General features: G+C 38.3%; 1 protein-coding gene across 5 annotated transcripts in view; it reads right to left on the reverse strand.

Moving 5' to 3' along the window:
• Positions 1-3,692: 3,692 nt before the first annotated feature.
• The window catches only part of nipbl (NIPBL cohesin loading factor), a 205,200-nt gene continuing 189,599 nt past the window's right edge, over positions 3,693-19,293 (reverse strand). For 4 of the 5 annotated variants that reach the window (XM_062972485.1, XM_062972486.1, XM_008116105.3 and 1 more), the window contains 14 exons: positions 17,572-17,708; positions 16,818-16,958; positions 16,304-16,397; positions 16,047-16,201; positions 15,583-15,673; positions 14,915-15,088; positions 13,408-13,598; positions 12,338-12,445; positions 11,459-11,659; positions 10,553-10,699; positions 9,169-9,467; positions 8,446-8,620; positions 5,215-5,403; positions 3,693-4,666 (listed from right to left, as the gene is read on the reverse strand). In XM_062972485.1, coding sequence (XP_062828555.1) covers positions 4,301-4,666; positions 5,215-5,403; positions 8,446-8,620; positions 9,169-9,467; positions 10,553-10,699; positions 11,459-11,659; positions 12,338-12,445; positions 13,408-13,598; positions 14,915-15,088; positions 15,583-15,673; positions 16,047-16,201; positions 16,304-16,397; positions 16,818-16,958; positions 17,572-17,708 — 2,468 coding nt within the window. In that variant the 3' untranslated portion in view covers positions 3,693-4,300. Of the gene's footprint in view, positions 4,667-5,173; positions 5,404-8,445; positions 8,621-9,168; positions 9,468-10,552; positions 10,700-11,458; positions 11,660-12,337; positions 12,446-13,407; positions 13,599-14,914; positions 15,089-15,582; positions 15,674-16,046; positions 16,202-16,303; positions 16,398-16,817; positions 16,959-17,571; positions 17,709-19,293 lie in introns of all 5 variants that reach the window. The other variant, XM_008116106.3, reaches the window with a different exon arrangement.

A 19,293-nucleotide genomic window follows, 5' to 3' on the forward strand; every position in this document is an offset into this window, starting at 1 on the left:
TTTCAACAGATATCTTCCTAGACATGAGTTGTGCTAGTTTACAGCACAGTGCAAAAATTGTAAAACTCAAGAGGGAAAAATGTATCCTAAAGAATGAAATAATATGTAAATAGTATTCTTCTATATTGAATTGAAGAAAAGCATATGAACTAAATGCAAATCCTTGCTATTTTTATGTTGTATTGATGTTCTTTATCCTTTCCAGATGGATAACAGGTGCCAGGCCAACTGCTTATGAAAAATCGAGTAGTACTGGCATCATATCACAGTGTGTTTATTATGTTCTCAGGATACTGCACCATTGTAAAAATATGGCTCTGCATACCAGTCCCTATATTATAGTAGCTCTTAATCTTGGGAAACCAAATGCTGTAATGTTCCCAAGACTGGCCAACTTCCATGTATACTCCCGAAGAACAAAGTGTAAAGTGGCTATAAAGAGATTTGTAAGTGAGCAATGTTTGTCAGCATGTCTACTATAGTAGCTCTGTAACGAGAGCAGAATATGCGTTCCTCTTCTACTTCTGGATAAACTGCTGTAGTGGACTTGAAACATATTTGTTAAAAAGTGTTAAAAGGGACCCTAAGGGACATCTAGTCCAAACCCAGGCCAGGCATTAGTATGTTTAGTATTCTTAAAAGGTGGCCATCTAAGCTTTGTTAAAAAGGGATCAACAAAGATTTCACCAACTTCTGAGGCAGTTTGTTCCACCGTGAAACAATTCTTGCTTTCCGGAAGTTTTCTGGAAGCTCTTCTTGCAATTTGAATCCAGTGGTTTGGATCCTATCATCTGGGGCATCAGACTTCACACCAGCTTCCACGTGCCAGCTCTTCATATATGTAAATATGCCTATTTTTTTTAATTCCATCATCCCCAGACGAAATACACCCAGCTCCCTGAGCTATTTGGTTTTCAGAACTTCTACCATCTTGGCTGCCTTCCTTTGGATGACTCGATAGCCTTTGAAAATTGTGTTATCAGAACTAGATACAGTACCGCAGGTGAGCTCTGACCAAAGAACTATAGTGTAGAACTGCTACTTGTCTTGATCTGGACACTTTGTTGACACAGGCTAGAAGTTTTTTGCCTTATTTTTAATTTTTAGTCGCATCATGCTGTTGATTCCTGCTTTGCTCGTGGTCTATTAAGATTCTCTACATCTTTTTTGCTTTTGTACTTTTCATTCCATTTCAGTTCCTGTTTGTTTTTCCTGACGCACATAAGATAACTTGGCACTCTCAGGGTAAACGGAAGGTACATGCCCTTCTTCCAATTTCAGTACTTTTCTGTGAATTGAGGAATCCTCTTGGCCACACAACTAGTATTTCCAGAATGTAAGAATTCACCACTAGAATACAATATGTCATTTCTTCCCATTGAATTCTGAAATGTAGGTATGAATGGAACTGTGCTCACAGATAAATTCCAGCTCAACATCAGGAATACTAGTAGACGGGTTAACATCTTCCCTAATCAATTGCAACTTGGCAGTAGCCTCATATTACTTCCATAAAGTCCGCAAGTATCATTTCTGGAGTTTTATCCGTGTAATTTTGAAATATTGTTTGCTAACCTTCTGGGATAATGATTATAAGACAACAAATTAACCTCTGTAATGCCCATATGTGTGGCTGTCTTATACCTGACCATGGGAATGGTGAAAGAGCGGTCAATATTAAAGTGACAGTTAAAAATGGAGGGGAAACTATATCGTGGCAGATAGTGGGTCTGGAGATATGGAAAGTTATCAGGAGAAAATGTAAGATGCTCAAGCTGGAGAAGATGGAAAACTTGGTAAGGGCTTCCTGCATGAAGAACCTGCATCTTAACATTCTTTTAGCTGGTGGAACAGTAAGTATTAAACTAGAGTCTGTAACAACACAAGCTGCTGAAAAATAATGAATTAATTTCTGTACACCTAAAATGGGTACTAAGAAAGCGAATATAGGGGCTTATAAAATTTAGAATCGGGCAACAATATATTTACTAGAACAGTAATTTCCAAGCATTCGTTATAATAATCTATCTCAAAATTATGAGATGGTGAATATAGCTAGAACATTGGAGGGCTTCTTAAGTTTCTCATTAAATAAATAGGGGGAAAAGCAAGATGTTTTCATGATTGGGAGCGTGAAAGATGTTATGATACGAGATTGCAAAGCTCTGGCTTGTGATCACTTTTGGACAGGAATTAGATCCGAGTTGCTTGAATTGCTGCTCCTACCAAGTTGTCAACCAGAGAGACACCCGCACCTTGGCTGCACAGAGATTAACCTGGGCAATATGTCCATATGTATTTAATGTAATAACTTCACTATGTGTGTAGTAGAGTTAGGAGGAATAATGTGCCTAAAAGAATTCACCCATTAATATCAGCATCTCTTAACCTTCTCCCAGATACTGACTAAATCACCCAGTATGGTTTCTGTAAAATACATAGTGTCTCATCATAAACCACAGGTAAAAGATAATAATTCAATTATTGACAGTGTAATGTTTCCCCAGGTTTAAAAACTGATTTTATCCCAGAAGCACATACAGTACAATATTAAGGCAAAGCGGAAAAGAAAAATATTCCATAAAATTATTAAATATTCTGATAAATTAGTCATGTCAGTTTAATTCTTGAATTCTGTACAAGAAAATGAATTTGAACATTGTGTTACTATTCCTCACAGATCAAGTAACACACTAGCTTTGTAAATTAATAAAAAAAACAAACCCCGTCATATATATATAGATAGATATATTTATAGAAAATGTATGCATCCAAAATCTTTTTGATGAAAACCTGTTTTTAAATAAAGGTGAAAACACAGAAGTCTTTAAAATAGTTATCTGCCAATTAACGTTGATGCTACTCATCTCTTCTGTTCATGTCACAACACAGAAATTAACTCTCTTACGTTACTATCCAGAATGTAGAACAGCTTATGAAAGGCTGGTGACAACACATATTGAAGCAACCACTCCAGAGACTGTGAAAAATAGCATCTTCAGTGTATAAAAGGTGAAAACAGTTTTCAAGTAATTAAAAAACCTGCGTACCATACAACCAAGTTTTCCCACCCAACTGTTAAAAAACCATTTAAGAAACACTTGTTAGCACAAGTATAAGTTACAAAATCTGTATTCACTCCTCTGACATTTACATACTATGAATCGGCAAGAGAGCACCAGGAGTGCTGCCAGAATTTTTGAGTTTTCAGCTCTGAAAACTACATTCAACAAAATATTCAAAACTCTGAAATACTCCTCCCCATTAAGGAATATGAGAGGCTAGTTGCTCAAAGCGGAGTGATGGTTGTTTCTCCCTTAAGTTTGAACATTGCCACATCAACAGCATCAGAAAGAAATTGAAGCATACAAGGCATAAACTATAGTTTCTTTTTATATCAAAATGTACTCTTGAAAATGTGTTTGGCACAGTGCTAAATCATATATAGTTAATACTAAATATTGCAGGATACAATAAAACCCTGGAGTTAACTTGTGTTTACACCCTTTTAAGGGATAAAAATAAGAGATACCAATTATTCAGAAGTCAGCCTATACAAACTGTATAAACAATATTTATGTCTTGCTTTGAAAACCACCAATATAGTAAATTTTACATAAAAGACTGCAAAATAATATAAATGGATTTTAAACAGATCTTTACAATAAGAAATTCAAATGGAAACAGACAAGTAACAAAGAGAAGTAAAAAAATTTATTGCAGTATTCGTTCCACCAGATTTGCTGGGGATCCCTTTTCTCGTATTATTTCAGGGTGACCTAATACATCAAAATCTACATTTACAAAAACTCCTCCTGCAGATAGGTCATAGATACTGCATGCTTTTTTCCCCCAACAGAATAAATTATATATCCAGGAGATTCTGCCATTTTACAGCCTGGAAAAACAATGCTTCCCTGGAAACTGGGCTAAGCTAAAGAAAGCCATCCGCTGCTAGGTTAAACTCCAAGAACACTTTATTAAGAACATTAACAGACTAATTTCCAACATTCACTTGTTTATTTTTTTAACAGAAAGGTTTTTTTTTCAAGATATAAACATTTTTTGTTAAACTATTATACAGTGGGAGTAAAAATGAACTGAGAAGTTTCTGCTGCACAACAGCGAAGGAAGCTCCCACAAAAATGTTTACCAAACATTTCCTTCTGTTCCTGCATCCCAGGTGTCATTCTTACTCTTCATTAAATGGATTTAATTTTTTTGCCAGAAAGTTGGTATTTCAAGTTTTTTTGTTTTGTTATTTTGTTTCGTGTAAAATTTGGCTGCATGTACAAATGCATTAGCTGGAAGTTCCATCCTTGGCGGCATACAGCGATCGTAAAGTCTGAACCACTTTATTAGTCAGCTTATTAGCACTCGTTAGAGCAATTTTTTTGTAAATAATGTCTGACTCTTTAATAGTGTCTACCCAAGGCACCAGTTTGCGGCCATCACGGCGCTTAGCCTCAGTCCAGGAGCCACTGTAGGAGCCCGCCATCCACTGAACACTGAAGCCATGGCTGGTTTTCTGTACTACTCTTGCAATTTGCGGTCGATCTTTGTACTTTGGACAGCAAATAGCGATGACATCCATGACATCAACACTTTCATTCATCTGTGCTGCCAACTCCGTAGAGTCTGAATTTCGTTTTGACCTTCTCAATGACTAAAACATTGGGAGGGGAAAAAAGACCAAGTGTTACACAGAAGAACTTGAGTGAAATTATTGCTTTTATTGCTCTTAATCCCTTGACGCCGGGAGTTGGGATTCCCCGGCACACATTCCATTGCCGGCAATGAGACGCACCGCGACCGCCAGCGCCAAGGGGTTAACACATCCTTGCAAAATCACATATTTTTAATTTGTACCCGTGTCTTTTTAACTCTTATTGATATATAAAATTATATGTACAAATGAATCATAAAGCTACATAAAAACGTGGCAACAATAAAAAGGATACACACAGTACATTCCAAAGGAAAATTAATTCTTTTTATACTAGATAAAATCTCTTCTATGTTTTATTGTTTTTTGTTAAAACTTTCTACAAAATGTTGTATAAACGGTTAAGAATTTCTATCTACAAAATGTTTCTTTTTTCATGTGGATTACATTACTCAGTGTACAGTTTATTATAGACTGACATTTATAAGCACAGAAAAATCATTTTACGTAATACGCTGCGAAATACGTTGACTCCTCCTCCGCCTCACCCCTGAAGTGCCTCCTCCTCCTCTATCCTCCCCATCACTCTCATCATCCTCTGTCTCAGCTGCATTGTTTTTAGGGCTGCCTCCTCCAAGCAGCGAGGTAATTGCTTTGTTGCGAGCATTTGTGCTGGCTGACACTTCCCCGTCCTCTTCCTCTTCGTCAGGATCCAAGTGTTCCATAAGAAGCTTGAACTGAAAGGGGAAGTTTGGGATCAAATTAGAAAGCATTTTCAAAAGCACCATGACACAAGAAGGAAAAGAGAGAGAAAAAAAGAAACATCAGTCTTTTTATGGCTTGCTTTTAAAAGAGAAGAAAAAGGGAAGATGGTCTGGAAACTCTTGTGAGGAATGCTTGGAGTGGGGTATGTTTCAGCTTGGAGAAGAAGGCTGAGAAGGAACAGGATAGCCATGTTTATCTGAAAGCATGTCACATTGAGAAGAGAAAGCTTGTTTTCTGCTGCTCTGGAGGCTAGGACACGGAGCAGTGGGTTCAAATTTCAGGAAAAAATATTCCACCTAAACATTAGAAAGAACTTCCTGCAGAATATTCTTCCTCAGCCCTTGGTGGAGTCTTCTATTTTGGAAGGTTTAAGCCAGGGGTCCCCAAACTAAGGCCCGGGGGCCACATGTGGCCCATTGAAGCCATTTATCCGGCCCCCGTGATGGCGGCTCGCTCCTCTGCCAAGGAAGGCACAGTACACAGCAAACAAGATGTAGATGTTGGATTTCGTATCACAAAATCACAACTCGAGCACTTCCCAAGTGTTTAGGGCTGTATGATGTATTATTATTATTATTAATTAACAACATTGAGGCTGTGTGGCCATCTGTCGGGGTTGCTTTGCTTGTGCTTTTGGTGCACAAAGGCAGAAGGGGTTGGACTAAACGTCCCAAGGGGTCTCTTCCAACCCTCTTTATTGTTTTTATTATGATGATGATTATTAACATTGAGGCTATATTTGTTCCCGTTTTGTTTGTTTCCTTCAAAATAGGATATGTGCAGTGTGCATAGGAATTTGTTCGTAGTTTTTTTAAAAAACTATAGTCCGGCCCTCCAACGGGCTGAGGGAACATGAACTTGGCCCTTGCTTAAAAAGTTTGTGGACCCCTGGTTTAAGCAAAGGCTAGATGACCATTTATTGAGAGCGCTTGATTACATGTTCCTGCATGGCAAAGAGTTGGACTGGATGATTCTCGTGGTCTCTTCTAACTATGATTCCAAGCAAGCAGTATATACAAACTGCATAAAAATTGTTCATTTTTTCATTAGCTTAAATTAATTAGAACAACAAATTAAACAACAATTTCTCTCACTTTTAGTTCCCAATGGTTTACAAAGTAGTGATAAAATAGTTACCGTTGTCCCCTTTACCCCAAGTTGTCACCATAATTAAATATAGATGAGGGGATCTAATGTATAATATCTAAAAACCGAAGTATTAAGCATGGTCCTCAGTAGGTGAAGGCAGATATTTACTTGCATAATTTAGGAGTAGAATATATGGCAAGCTTCAAGGCAAGATATTTACCCAAAGTCTTTAGACTGGCAAATTCTTTGCATAACACAAATATTCTCCAGTAAGCAAATCTGCTGTACAGGGAGCTCCCATTTATCTGACACGTTAGTGACAGGACTACTGTCAAAAAATGTAATCAGTTGAAAACCCAGGTTAAACTACAAATTCAAGAGTGAATACTAGATAGTAGACTTGTTCAATTCAGCCAAACGGCATGCCGTTTCAGGGTCTGTTTTTGGCTTACCCCTCATTCTGTTTACTGGGAAGTTACTCGAATTGGGAGGAGTGTTGCCGTTTTCATTCGGCAAAGATTTGGCCCATTGACTACCATAGGAAACTTTAAAGGCTCAATCCTCAGCCATTTTAAGGTTTATCTACATGAAACCTACCTCAGTTTTAGACTCCACTTACGACTGAAGGCCTGCCAAGTTTGAGAACAAATCTCCAATCTACTGATTTTTTAGAATTATTTTAAGTTTTTACCATGACATTTTAAAAAATAAGACAAACCGCAAGAGAGGGTTCTAGGAATTGTAGTCATCGGTTGTGTTCATTTTCTGCATGTACACAACTAGACCTTTTATTGGCTGAGAGAGAAAAAAAAACTTTAACTCCCGTCATGCTCCAAGAGAAACTCAAAGACTTTTCAATGCCTGCCAGCAAGTGCTGCTGGAAAAGCAAGTTCCCAGCAGGACCCTCTCTGGAGGAAGAGCTAGGGAACTTTTCCGCTGCCGGGGAGGGAGAAAATAGGCTACACTTAATCCCATCCTCTCCAGGAGCCCCAGCAGCAGACTACAGTTAATCCAATCTTCTCCAGGAACCCCCTCAGGTATATTGCAGACTTAACTCCATCCTTTCTAGTAGCCGATAAATCCGGCTCTTTTGATCCGTTTTTGCTGGCTTTAAGATTCCCTCCTCCCCATTTTGTTTTTGAGGGATTATACGAAATGAACCACCAATTATTACAAATCACTTTTGGTCAAACTGATCCAGGGCCAAGCCTACCAGATAGTGCCAAGTTCACTGAGAGAAAGAAAAAGCAGCTTTCCCCAAAAAGCAGCAGCAATGATTCAAAGAGGAAACTAGGGGTTGAGTAGCTATAATTTTGATCTGTTGAAACATCAAAATGTTGGAAAAGAAGTCATCAAAAACTTGGGGGCTGGTGGTGGGGGTGTGCCTGTACAAGTCAGTGTAACTTAAAGTTGTTGCCTCTGAGGGAAAAAAAACAATGCCACTATGGCTCTTATTCAGCTCCTAAATTAGAGGTGGGAAAATATGGCTTGCATATGTTGCCTGACAGCAATTTCCAGTCAGTCTAGGCAGCATAGATAATTATGGGAAATGCTGGAAGCTGACTTTAAACAACATCTGGAAAGCCACATGATTGCCATCGTATTCTAAATAATACAAATGCGACAGAACTTAAAAATACGAGTCTAAATCTCTTATAAATAAAACTGATAAAGAACACAGTTGGCCCTTTGTACCCATGGATCCTGCATTCACAGACTCCACCATTCAAAGCTTGAAAATATATTTTAGAAATTCCACAAATCAAACCTTGATTTCCCATTTTATATAAGGGGCACCATTTCAATATGCCATTGTATATAATGGGACATGGGCTTCCACATAGTTCGGTATCAATGGGGGGTTCCTGGAACCAACCCCACTAGAGATGAAGAGCACATTGCACCTGCAGGACCTCAATACTTACATCTAAGTACTGCTTGACTATATTCCTCTTCACTTCTTCTGTGATCTTGGAGTGAGCCATATCGCTGCGAAGGAAGTCCAGAGTCTGTTTCGGATGGAAGTGAGCAGCTGTCTTCCTGTTGATCGTTTTATCATATACTTTTGCTGATTCAGAGGGAGAGTATTTCTGAATTTTACTGTAACAAAAGAACAAAACAAATAATAGAAATTAGGAAATTGTTCTTTTGCTTGAAAGCAGAGATTCTAATCAAAATTATTTCTGTATTGCAAACCAAAACTTTTTCACTTTCCAAAAATAGAATTTTACCTTTACTATAGGTAAAGGTTTTCTCCTAACGTTAAGTCCAGTCATGTCTGACTCTGGGGGGTTGGTGCTCATCTCCATTACTAAGCCGAAGAGCCGGCGTTGTCCGTAGACACCTCCAAGGTCATGTGGCCGGCATGACTGCATGGAGCGCCGTTACCTTCCCGCTGGAGCGGTACCTATTAATCTACTCACATTTGCATGTTTTCGAACTGCTAAGTTGGCAGGAGTTGAAGCTAACAGCGGGTGCTCAAGCCGCTCCCGGGATCTGAACCTGGGACCTTTTGGTCTGCAAGTTCAGCAGCTTAGCGCTTTAACGCACTTCACCACCGGGGCTATACTATACTATAGCTTATAATCTTAGTAATGTGGACACAAGGGCTTATTAAATAAAGCAAGCAACACTAAAACAATCCTTACCTATCAGAAAATCCACAGAGGTTCTTCAAATGCTGTTTTAACATCAAGAGCAACAAAATACCCTGGGAGACGTTTGCAAATTCAATCAGAGGAGCTGAATTCTCTGGCAAACATTTCATGACCGAATTTATATCATTCTCTTCATCAGTGTCTGAATCAGATCCTGGTCTTTTCCGTAATTTCCGGGGTTTGTGGATCTCTTCTTCACTTTCACTGTCACTCTCACTCTCACTATTACTTTCACTCTCGCTCTCTTCATCTGATGATGGCTTTCTTTCTTTTTTGTATTTCACCATAGACTGAAAGAGAAACAGACACAAGGCTTTAGAAGAACAGTCAAAAGTGTAAAATACAGATTCCTTAAGCAGACTGACAGAAACCCACATCTATCCATCCAAGTCACTGAATGCTGATTTTTTATTTTTACCAGTTAGCTCTGTACTGAGCTGCACTCCTCATGACTTAAACAGTACATAATTTGATCAGTAAACAGCTAAAAAGGATTATTATTATAGTATTTGTTGTGGAAAGGCAGATAAAAAGCAGTTCACTGGGCAGGACATCTTCACAGAGCCTGGTTGAGAAGAAGTCAGTCTTCTTCTTGAACATTACTAGCACACTTTTCCCAAAGGTGAGCCACCAATATTTGTATTTAAAACATTTTATACCAGCTTTTGAAAGCCTCCCAAGGTAATACACAATTTAAAAATCCAATGGGGACAACCAAGCAGAATGACTGAAGATACAATGTCTAGCCATGACAGCTTATATCGAAAATAACAAGATAAATAATAAAGTAATCTCCCTCTGAACTGGCGCAAGCGCTAAGATCTGCCAGGGAGGCCTGTCTCTTGCTCCCACCTCCAACACAAGCACTGTTGCTGGGAAGAGAGAGGGCTTTCTCGGGGTGGCCCCCCGGCTCTGGTACTCTCCCCCGGGGAGATTAGATTAGCCCCCACCCTGTCCACCTTCTCGAAAGACTTGAAGACTTAGATGTGCCAATGTGCCTTTGAATAATGGTTTAGCTATTAATTAAGTCTACCTAGCCCTAATATATTGGCTGGATCTTCAGAACTTTATTCCCAGCCCTGGTCCTACAGTTTTGCATTTGCACAAATCCTTGTCCTGTCCTATTAGTTTTTAATCAGCACTTGCCCATTCTCATTTTCTGGTTGTTTGATGTTTTATAATGTTTTATATTTCATTGGTTTTACTGTTTGAATACATTTTACTGTTAAATGCTTTTGATGGTGTTATTTGTAACCTTGTTTATATTGGGCTTGGTCCCCATGTAAACCACCCCAAGTCTCTTTGGGGAGATGGAGGAGGGATATAAGAATGAAGTTGTTGTTCTTATATATTATTAAAATATAATTTCACTTACCTCCTTAAAAGACTGCAAAAGATTACTACCAGAAACCGATAGTGTAATATCTATATGATGCATTATAAAAAGTGGCTCTTCCTGGGTTTGGTAAGGAAAACAGGCTAGATTGTCCGCTATGTACAAAAGCATATTGACCTCCGTTTTCTGTGAAAATAAGAAAAGAAAATAAGCATTCACACTAATTTTTATTTTTGTGCTAACAAGCTAAATACCAAATTATTTTATACTGAAGTTACTAAGCTTATCCAAGCTTTTTAGCCACTGAGATGTGTCAGGATGGGATCCTGTCCTCAAATGCTCCTATTCTCTCCAGCAAAATGTGGCAGAAGCCAAACCAGAAGAAAGAGAACCCATCAAACATTTGGGGGGGGGGGGGGTAAAATGAACAACAAAGCAGGAATGGGCAAACTTCAGCCCTCCAGGTGTTTTGGACTTCAACTCCCACAATTCCTAACAGCCAGTAGACTGCTATAAAGCAATTGCAGAGTAGAAAGCTCATTTTATTCCTGTCAAGTAGAAGCATAAAACGAAGGCACAATTGCCTTGCTAACTCTCACAGTTCTTAGAGAAAATGGGTGAAATGCTCCTGAACTCAATTTAGAAACATGAAAAAGAGGTTGGATTATCCCCAGGTACCAAAATGAAAATTAAAAACATATGATAAAATCACAACCATTAATAAGACATAGTTAAAACGCAGCAATAAAACATAAGGATGGGCTGGTCAAAAGTGCACTAAGTGAGACTTGTAAACATGGAGGAAGTTAAAAGTGCTATAAGATCATGGGGGAGAACCCAAAGATGCGAGTTGAACCCTGAGGCTATATCAAGAAATTAACCATGTGGATGCAACCGATCAGAGATAACCTTTATAACTTTGCAGAAAGTTTGCGAAGCACTCACAGATGTGTCATCAAAGAGGTTGAGCAGGGAAATGAGAAAGGCTCGTCGGTGTTGCCGGTTCCCCCGGATCATGGAGTACAGATGGGAGCACAAAGCGCTGGTGGATTCATCCTGCCTGAAGCCCCGCACAGGGTTTTTGGGGCAGACGTTGATGGCCTGTTGGACCTGGTACGACATCTTCATGCCAGCCACGGCTTTCATCTGAAAATCAAAGAATTGATCATCTGTGTATCTTTATTGTGTGTAATATGGCAAAGAGGCTGTCTGAACAAAAAATGTCTGGGTTGAAACATTGTTTAGTTTGCATTTCCTCCAATTAATTCTTGGTTACCCATTTTCAAAAAAGAGAAGGGTGCAAGTGTAATATTTGCTTTAAATAATAAATATGTTTTGTTCTGTTCAACTTAACAGTTTTTGTGTATCATATGCTTCAAGAATGTTTCATATAGATGTAAACATTTGAGTCCAAAAATGGTGTTTGTGGTGGTAGCAGAGAATAGAGAGGATTGGTATCCAGGTCATCGCAAAGTCACCTTTATCTATGTCTGTTTTTACTGTATTTGGGAAAGCCCACTTTCAATTCAATGGTACCAGCAGACGATGAAATAGATTTTCTTCCTTAATCTATTTACAGAATATATGAGAAGACTGCCCCTTTAAATCTCTATACTTTTAGATCATGGCAACAATCATCCCACGCATAAAATGCTATTGGGACTGCAGTCCTCACCATTGATCATGACACCTAGAGCTGCTGGGACCTGTAATCCAACAACATCTGGAGGAAGGGTGCATGATTCCTGACCATTTCAGAACCATGGTAAAACAAAACAGTTTTAAAACAAGAGAAAATTAAATGAAAATAACAGATATACATACATGAATAAATCCAGCATATTTTTTGTCTATCTCCACGAGCTGCTGGTCTGCTTTGTTCCTCATAGAAGGCTCTGGATCTGTGCCCATTGCTATTAAGTATGGGACACACTGGAAGGGAAATACCAGGAACATTATTCTTTACAATGTAAACCGATATCTCTACTCCAATTATTTTCTACACAGTTACTACTGTTACAAATATATTACGGCCTGGACCGCCCACACCAGGCGTGCAAGAGCTCTCCAATTTGGTTTAGGGACCAATTCAGGATTGGCAATGGCCCTCAATGCAGTTTGGGCTTGATCCAAACTCAGTCAGAACATTTGCACTTCCCATTGACTTGAAGGAACAGCACATCGTGAATACAGGTATGCCTCAGTTAATGAGATTCCTGTGTATAACTTTTTAATATACACATTGGTATCAGAGATAGAAATAACATGGAAAGAATAGGAACAGGTTCCAAATCCATGAAAAAAACTCTCAGAAGTTTAATATGCTGCAGTAAGTTTTGTCCAAAACAAACACTATGTACATGTGAAATGACGTAATGAGATCTTGTAAAACTAAAAACCACAGCAAACTTCTAGAGGCTGGTTGAAAGTTTATTCTAAAATGCATCCAGAGATAGCTTTTTTTCCTTTTCACCAGCCTCCACCCCTTTCTACGGTTTCTCATTTTAGAGCTATGTTCATAGATGCTCATTTTGCATTTAGGCTACTCATCATTATTTACAATGGGAAAGGTAGTATATAAATTTTAAAAATAAATAATGGAGACACTACTGAAATGTTATGATAGAACAGCAATCTACTATATAGTGAGCATGAAATAAGAAATATTGAAAATCCAGTCATGAAACACTGGTGTAATTTTTTTTAAAATAACCTAATTGCCTTTTTGCTGAGCATGCAGAAAAATCTCAACACAGAGTACTAAAGACATAGAGGAAAAAAAATGCAGCACAGTTCTGTTTCTCTCCTAAGAAGTAAGCCCCTCTGAGTTCAATAGATTTGGTTCCCATGTAAATCTCTGTAAGACTTCAGCCTTAATCATGCCAAATACATACCTGAACTGGATGGATAAGACCCTGGTTTAACGTCAGTGCAATAACATTGAGAGCAAAGTGACGGACGCTGGACTGCGTATGAAAGAAAGCCTCAAGGACCTGTTTGAGATACAGCTGCATGATGGAGCTGCTCATCCCTGAGGAAATATCACCCATTTCTTTCAGATCTTCCTGCTTGGCTACTTTTTTCCCTGAGGAAAAGAGAAACAAATGTTTTTACCACATTATACATGAATACATGATAATTATTTTGGTATTATATCAAGCAGGGCAGAGTCAGACCTCCTGGGAAAATCTATGAAATCAGAAGTGCATTGCATACGCCTGCTCAATCCTCTGTCCCAGATATTGTGTCCCTATGACTATATCTGATCAGCATAATCTATGTGTCAATATGTCTCTTTCTTCTTCTTATTCATTGGGAAAACTAACAGCTAGCTGCCTCTTTCTAAGACCAAAGAACACATTTTGGACACAAATTTGGGAACAGGTCTCACAACATGTCATGTGGTATTTGGTTTGCTACTTTAAGTTAGAAGCTCCCTAACAGGAAACATCATTATTTCTTTTATAGGAGGAAATGTTAGCTGTTTCATGATACAAAATTTCTGTTGTGGTTTAGTACAGCTCAAGAGAGACTGGAAGGGAGATGTCTCTACATGCCTCTTTGTCCAATTTCTTAGACAACTAATTCTCCTAAAACAAGAGTGGGCCATTACCTTCCACAGGCTGCATACCCATTCCTCTCCCCCCCCCCCCCAACAATTGAGGGTAAGTAGTGGAGAGCAAAAGGGCTCAAACAACCACACATTTGTTGTTTTGTTTAGTAAATAAAGCTTTCAGTCAGTGTGTACTTTCAGTCAGCCCACAATTACTTTTCTAAATGGGAGGGGGATATTGGGGCTTTCTAGGTCTCTTGAGCATCTTAAGGGTACCTAAGACAAGGGCTTATTTATTTATATTATTTATTTACTGTATTTCTTCCCCACCTTTCCCCAATGAGGATTCAAGGCAGCTTACACATATAACACAATCCAATACATTATTTTAAAAACGGCAAATACCATTATTATAAACAGCCAATCTCATACTCTGGCTGGGGAGAAAAGGTTTCCAACCTGTTGACTAAACACATAAAGTTGAAAAGAGAACCAGAGCTTCTCAGGAATCCTGTTTAAAGCAATATGTGTGTGTATGTGTCAGAGGGTTGTCTGCCATTCTTAACAACATATATGGAAAAGAAACAAACTTTTCAGAAGAAAAATTCTAGCCCACACCTTCTGCAGTTATTTTAGTTTTCTACTGGCAACTAGATATTTACTCAGAAATATTCTTAATCTACAGTCCATGTCCCCACACATCCTGCATGTGTGAATCCTGGATATTTCGTTACCCAAATATATCTAAACTTCCTGTCAGTACATATTACATGTCGCTGTGTGGACTTGAAAACTGTTCTATGAATACCAAACATTCTTCCCTTAACTACGTAGTGATCATCACTCACATTCTCTATCTGCCTGCTGCATACGCGTATCTTCTTCTTGCAGGTATGTTTGGAGGTTTTTTAATACCTGGATTTTTAAGTTTACAGAGCTGTTTTTGTCATAAAGAATGCTGTTGTATAACGTTTTCACCTCCTGTTCAAACATCAGACTTGGATGTTGTATGAATGCAAACCCTGAAAGGAAAGGAGGCAAAACAGAATTTAACAAACCTTGTTCCTGAAACAGTTTTTTAAAAAAGCATTCCATTAAAAAAAGCATTGTTTGAAAAAGGGAAATCTTGGTCCACATTTTTATTTACAGGCTACTTTTTAATATTTTTAATGTATTACTTTATATTGCTGAAGAATTATTTCCCCTGGTGCTGGAGATTTGTTGTGATTTTATATTCTAGAATAAGATTGAGGGGGAGGGTAGAACTGTGAGATATTTACCTACTATCTTAAGACAAGCTACAGCAAAAGTTTAGGTTTAAATATACTACACAGATGCTAGCACAATGTCAGAAGCACTATATTCCCATTTAACTATATAGTTTACTTGCATAGAATCATACCGAGTAATGTAAAATACAACATGTTCTTATAGAGCATTTTAATGTAACAGCAGTTGCTCTAACTATTGTCAAACACTAAAAAAATAAAGACTGCAGCTCTTTTGTAGTTCTTACCTAGACCAATAATGGCTTTCGTTTGTACCTCCTCATCTGAATGTTTAGTAAAATACATCAGAAGCTCAAGCACTTTGTCCTTAATGTTAACCTGATTAAAGAGAAAACAGCACAGATAATCAATACAGAAGCCAGGATATGTTTCATTTCCACTTAACATAACCATGAATACATTTGCTCTGTGGCTCCAGAGACTGGGACATTGAGCAATGGATTCAAAATGGAGGAAAATAGATTCCACCTAAACATTCGAAACACTGTAGTTGAATCTCCTTCTCTGGAAGTGTTTAAACAGAGACTGGATGGTCATTTCTCAGGACTGCTTTGATTGTGTATTTCTGAATTGCAGGGGGTTGGACTAGATGAACCTTATGGTCCCTTTCATCTGTCATGGCCTCAGAGATTTCAGCTTACCCAAATTTATTTTTAGTGTAGCAGCAGGAAAATAAGAACAGTGTGTTTACCTTGCTGTTGCCTTTAAAATCCTCCTGATCAAAATCAAAATGCCGGCATAGTGCTCCAACAGTGAAAAGGGATCTAAGGAGTGCTGGTTTATTTGCTGTGAGTATAGTGCTGTTTGGGTCTTCTTGATGTTGACTTTTCAACTTTGAAAGTGCACCTGAAGGGAGAGGTAAACTTGTATTAAAAGTTTATATCCTCACAAAAAACATCAATCAACTTATATAATAATTTTATCCACATTTTCCAATACTTAACTCACCATAGTATCTATTAAAGCAGGCCCATACAAATTTATAATTCTGTGTGACCTTGTTAACAACAGCCCCAAGACAGCTGACACAGTGCTGCACTACCTAAGAAAAAGAAAAAAAAATCTTTAGAGATATTATCTGACACAAGCCACTGATCACAATAAGGAACCTCTTCCTTAATTTAAGATACGACAAAAGCTATTTTAAAGGTGGCATACTACTGATTTTGACATATTTCTAGCATAATTTGCGCTCTGAGTCCCCCTTGGGGTGAGAAGAGCGAGGTACAAATAAAGTAAATAATTTTTACAAAACTAATATACTAAGTAGCTTACAAGTGTAAAGCAAATAGATGAACAGTGAAGTGGGAGTTAAAAGATATTCAAAAAATGCAGAGCTGAGTCATATCAATAATATCAACTTAAATGACTACCCAGTGGGATAAATAAATAAATACTCAAAACACAACATTTTGCATTGTGGTGAAATAAGTGCAACTTTTAAGCAAAAGTCAGGTCTTACTGTCATGCCATATTTGATGATAAGCTTCATGAGATCTTCTTCCATAGTAGCAAGAAAAGTCTCACTCGGATGCTCCATCAATGGAACGACCAGCTCTAAGATTTTTGCAACATTGCAGATTACCATGAAGTCATTTTGAGTCTAGAAGGAAAACATGCAATGGATTAGACTTTTTTTGCGGTGCTCTTACTCGCTAATACTTCCCTTCATGAACAAATCTTCCCAAGAAACCTTGTAGTAAGCAGATAACAAAGTAGATAACAATATGAATACTACAATAATATTAAAATAATGTTTTCAAAGAAGCATGGGGAGTTTCCAGCCTATGAGATGGATGCAGCCCATAGAGTATTCACATCTGGCTCACAAGCTTCTTTTCTCAGTAATCAGAAGAAATATGAAATTTAAAGCTTTAGTGTTCACAAAATGATTTCTAGTGAGCAGTCGGTCAAGTGCCGATTTGCAAATGTTTAACTTATTAAAGAGTTTCTAAGAGCCTTTTAGTCTGAGACACAGTGAGCAAAACGCAATTACTCACAATATAACATAAAATAAACAACAATAAATTTGGAAGATACTCCACGGAAGGTATTAGTAGCAAATAAGAGCAGCAAAAATTGTCAAGATGACAACTGGGTTAATTTAACTTAGTGCTGATTCGTCAAAATACATCAACCATCTTTACTGCTTCAAATTTGCACTTTAATCATACCATGAGCACAAACAATGTACCTGGAAGGAAGTGTGTACTTACACTGCATTTAGTGGTAAGGTATGGCTGCATGGTCATTGCGTGCTTGACCATTAACTGGGGCCTGATTTTGCTAAATAAGAATAAAGTGGTTATGCAAGCCACCAGTCGACTTGAGTTCACACCCTTATTGTCAGAATCTACAAAAGGAAATAAAAGAATACATATCTAAATAAATAAAATAAATTTCTATATGTCATCATTTTGAATGAAAATTATTAGATGAACATTCCCCAAGATAAAATTGAGATATCATCATCATCATCATCATCATCAGATACACAACAAGATTAGTACACAGCAAACAAGATCACTATGCTGGCTGTTGTATTGGATCACACATGGACACTTCCTAAGTGTTTATGACTGTGTGTTGTTTCAGCAAATAATGTGTGCAGATGCGAGTAGGGTGTCCTTTTGCAGCTGACAGAGGGTAATTTTGTCAGCACCGATTGTTTTTAAGTGCAGGCCAAGGTCTTTAGGCACTGTACCCAGTGTGCCGATCACCACTGGGACCACTTTTACTGGCTTTGTAGTTCGATCTTCAAATCCTCACATCTTGTCAGCATTTCCAGTTGCTTCTCTTCAATCCTGCTGTCGCCTGGGGTTGCAACATCGACGATCCATACTTTGTTTTTTAACACAATCGTGAGGCCAGGAGTATTGTGAACCAAAACTCTTGTCAGTCTGAATTCAGAAGTCCCAGAGTAGTTCGACATGCTCATTTTCTGTAACCTTTTCAGGCTCGTGATCCCACCAGTTCTTGGTCACAAGCAGATGGCATTTGTGACACAAGTTCCAATGGATCATTTGAGCAATGGTATTATGCCTCTGCTTGTAGTCTGTCTGCGTGATCTTCTTGCAGCAGCTGAGGATGTGATCCATCGTTTCGTCTACTTCCTTGCAGAGTCTACACTTGGGATCTGTTGTTGACTTTTGAATTCTGGCTTTGATGGCATTTGTTTTAGTTTCTTGTTTTTGGGCTGAAAGAATCAGGCCCTCCGTCTCCTTTTCCAAAGTTTCATTTGTAAGCCACATCCAGGTTTTTTCCTTCTCAATTTTGCTCTCAATTTTTTCCAGGAACTGTCCATGGAGAGCCTTCTTCTGCCAGTTTTCTCTTCTGCTCTGCATTGTATTTTTACAGTATTCACTCTTTGTCTTTTGCACTTTAAGCAGTTTTCTATTACTGACATCCATCCATGTTGTTCCTTGATGGTCTTTCCCATAATCTGCCAGTGCATGTTTCTCTTCTTCTACCAATTGCTTCATTTGCAGAAGCCCTCTGCCTCCTAATTTCCTGGGCAGGTAAAGTCTGTTGACATCACTCCATGGGTGTAATTAATAGTGGATTGTCATCATTTTCTTGTTTTTCTGTCCAGATCATCCAGCTCTGCTTGTGTCCAGTTCACAATTCCAGAAGGGAATCTGATTATTGGGATGGCCCAGGTGTTGATAGCCTGTGCCCCAGCTGCACTGTGATAATATCTTTATCCACTATTGTAAGGTTAAAGGCAAGGGAAAAAACAGAAGCTGTTTTCTTTGTTACCTGGGCTGTTGAATATTGTTTAGGTGGACTTTACATTTCTGACCCCTTCTGATTTGGTTCAAAATGATATTACACACATACAGCACATGTGCTGCCTTTTCCATACCAACAATTTTCTGGTAGATCTTGCCATTGACAAACCAAATAAAACAACAAATCCACCTCGACAAAATGAACCT

The sequence above is a fragment of the Anolis carolinensis genome, chromosome 2 (assembly GCF_035594765.1).
Source record: "Anolis carolinensis isolate JA03-04 chromosome 2, rAnoCar3.1.pri, whole genome shotgun sequence".
In the NCBI taxonomy this organism is placed as follows: Eukaryota; Metazoa; Chordata; class Lepidosauria; order Squamata; family Dactyloidae; genus Anolis; species Anolis carolinensis.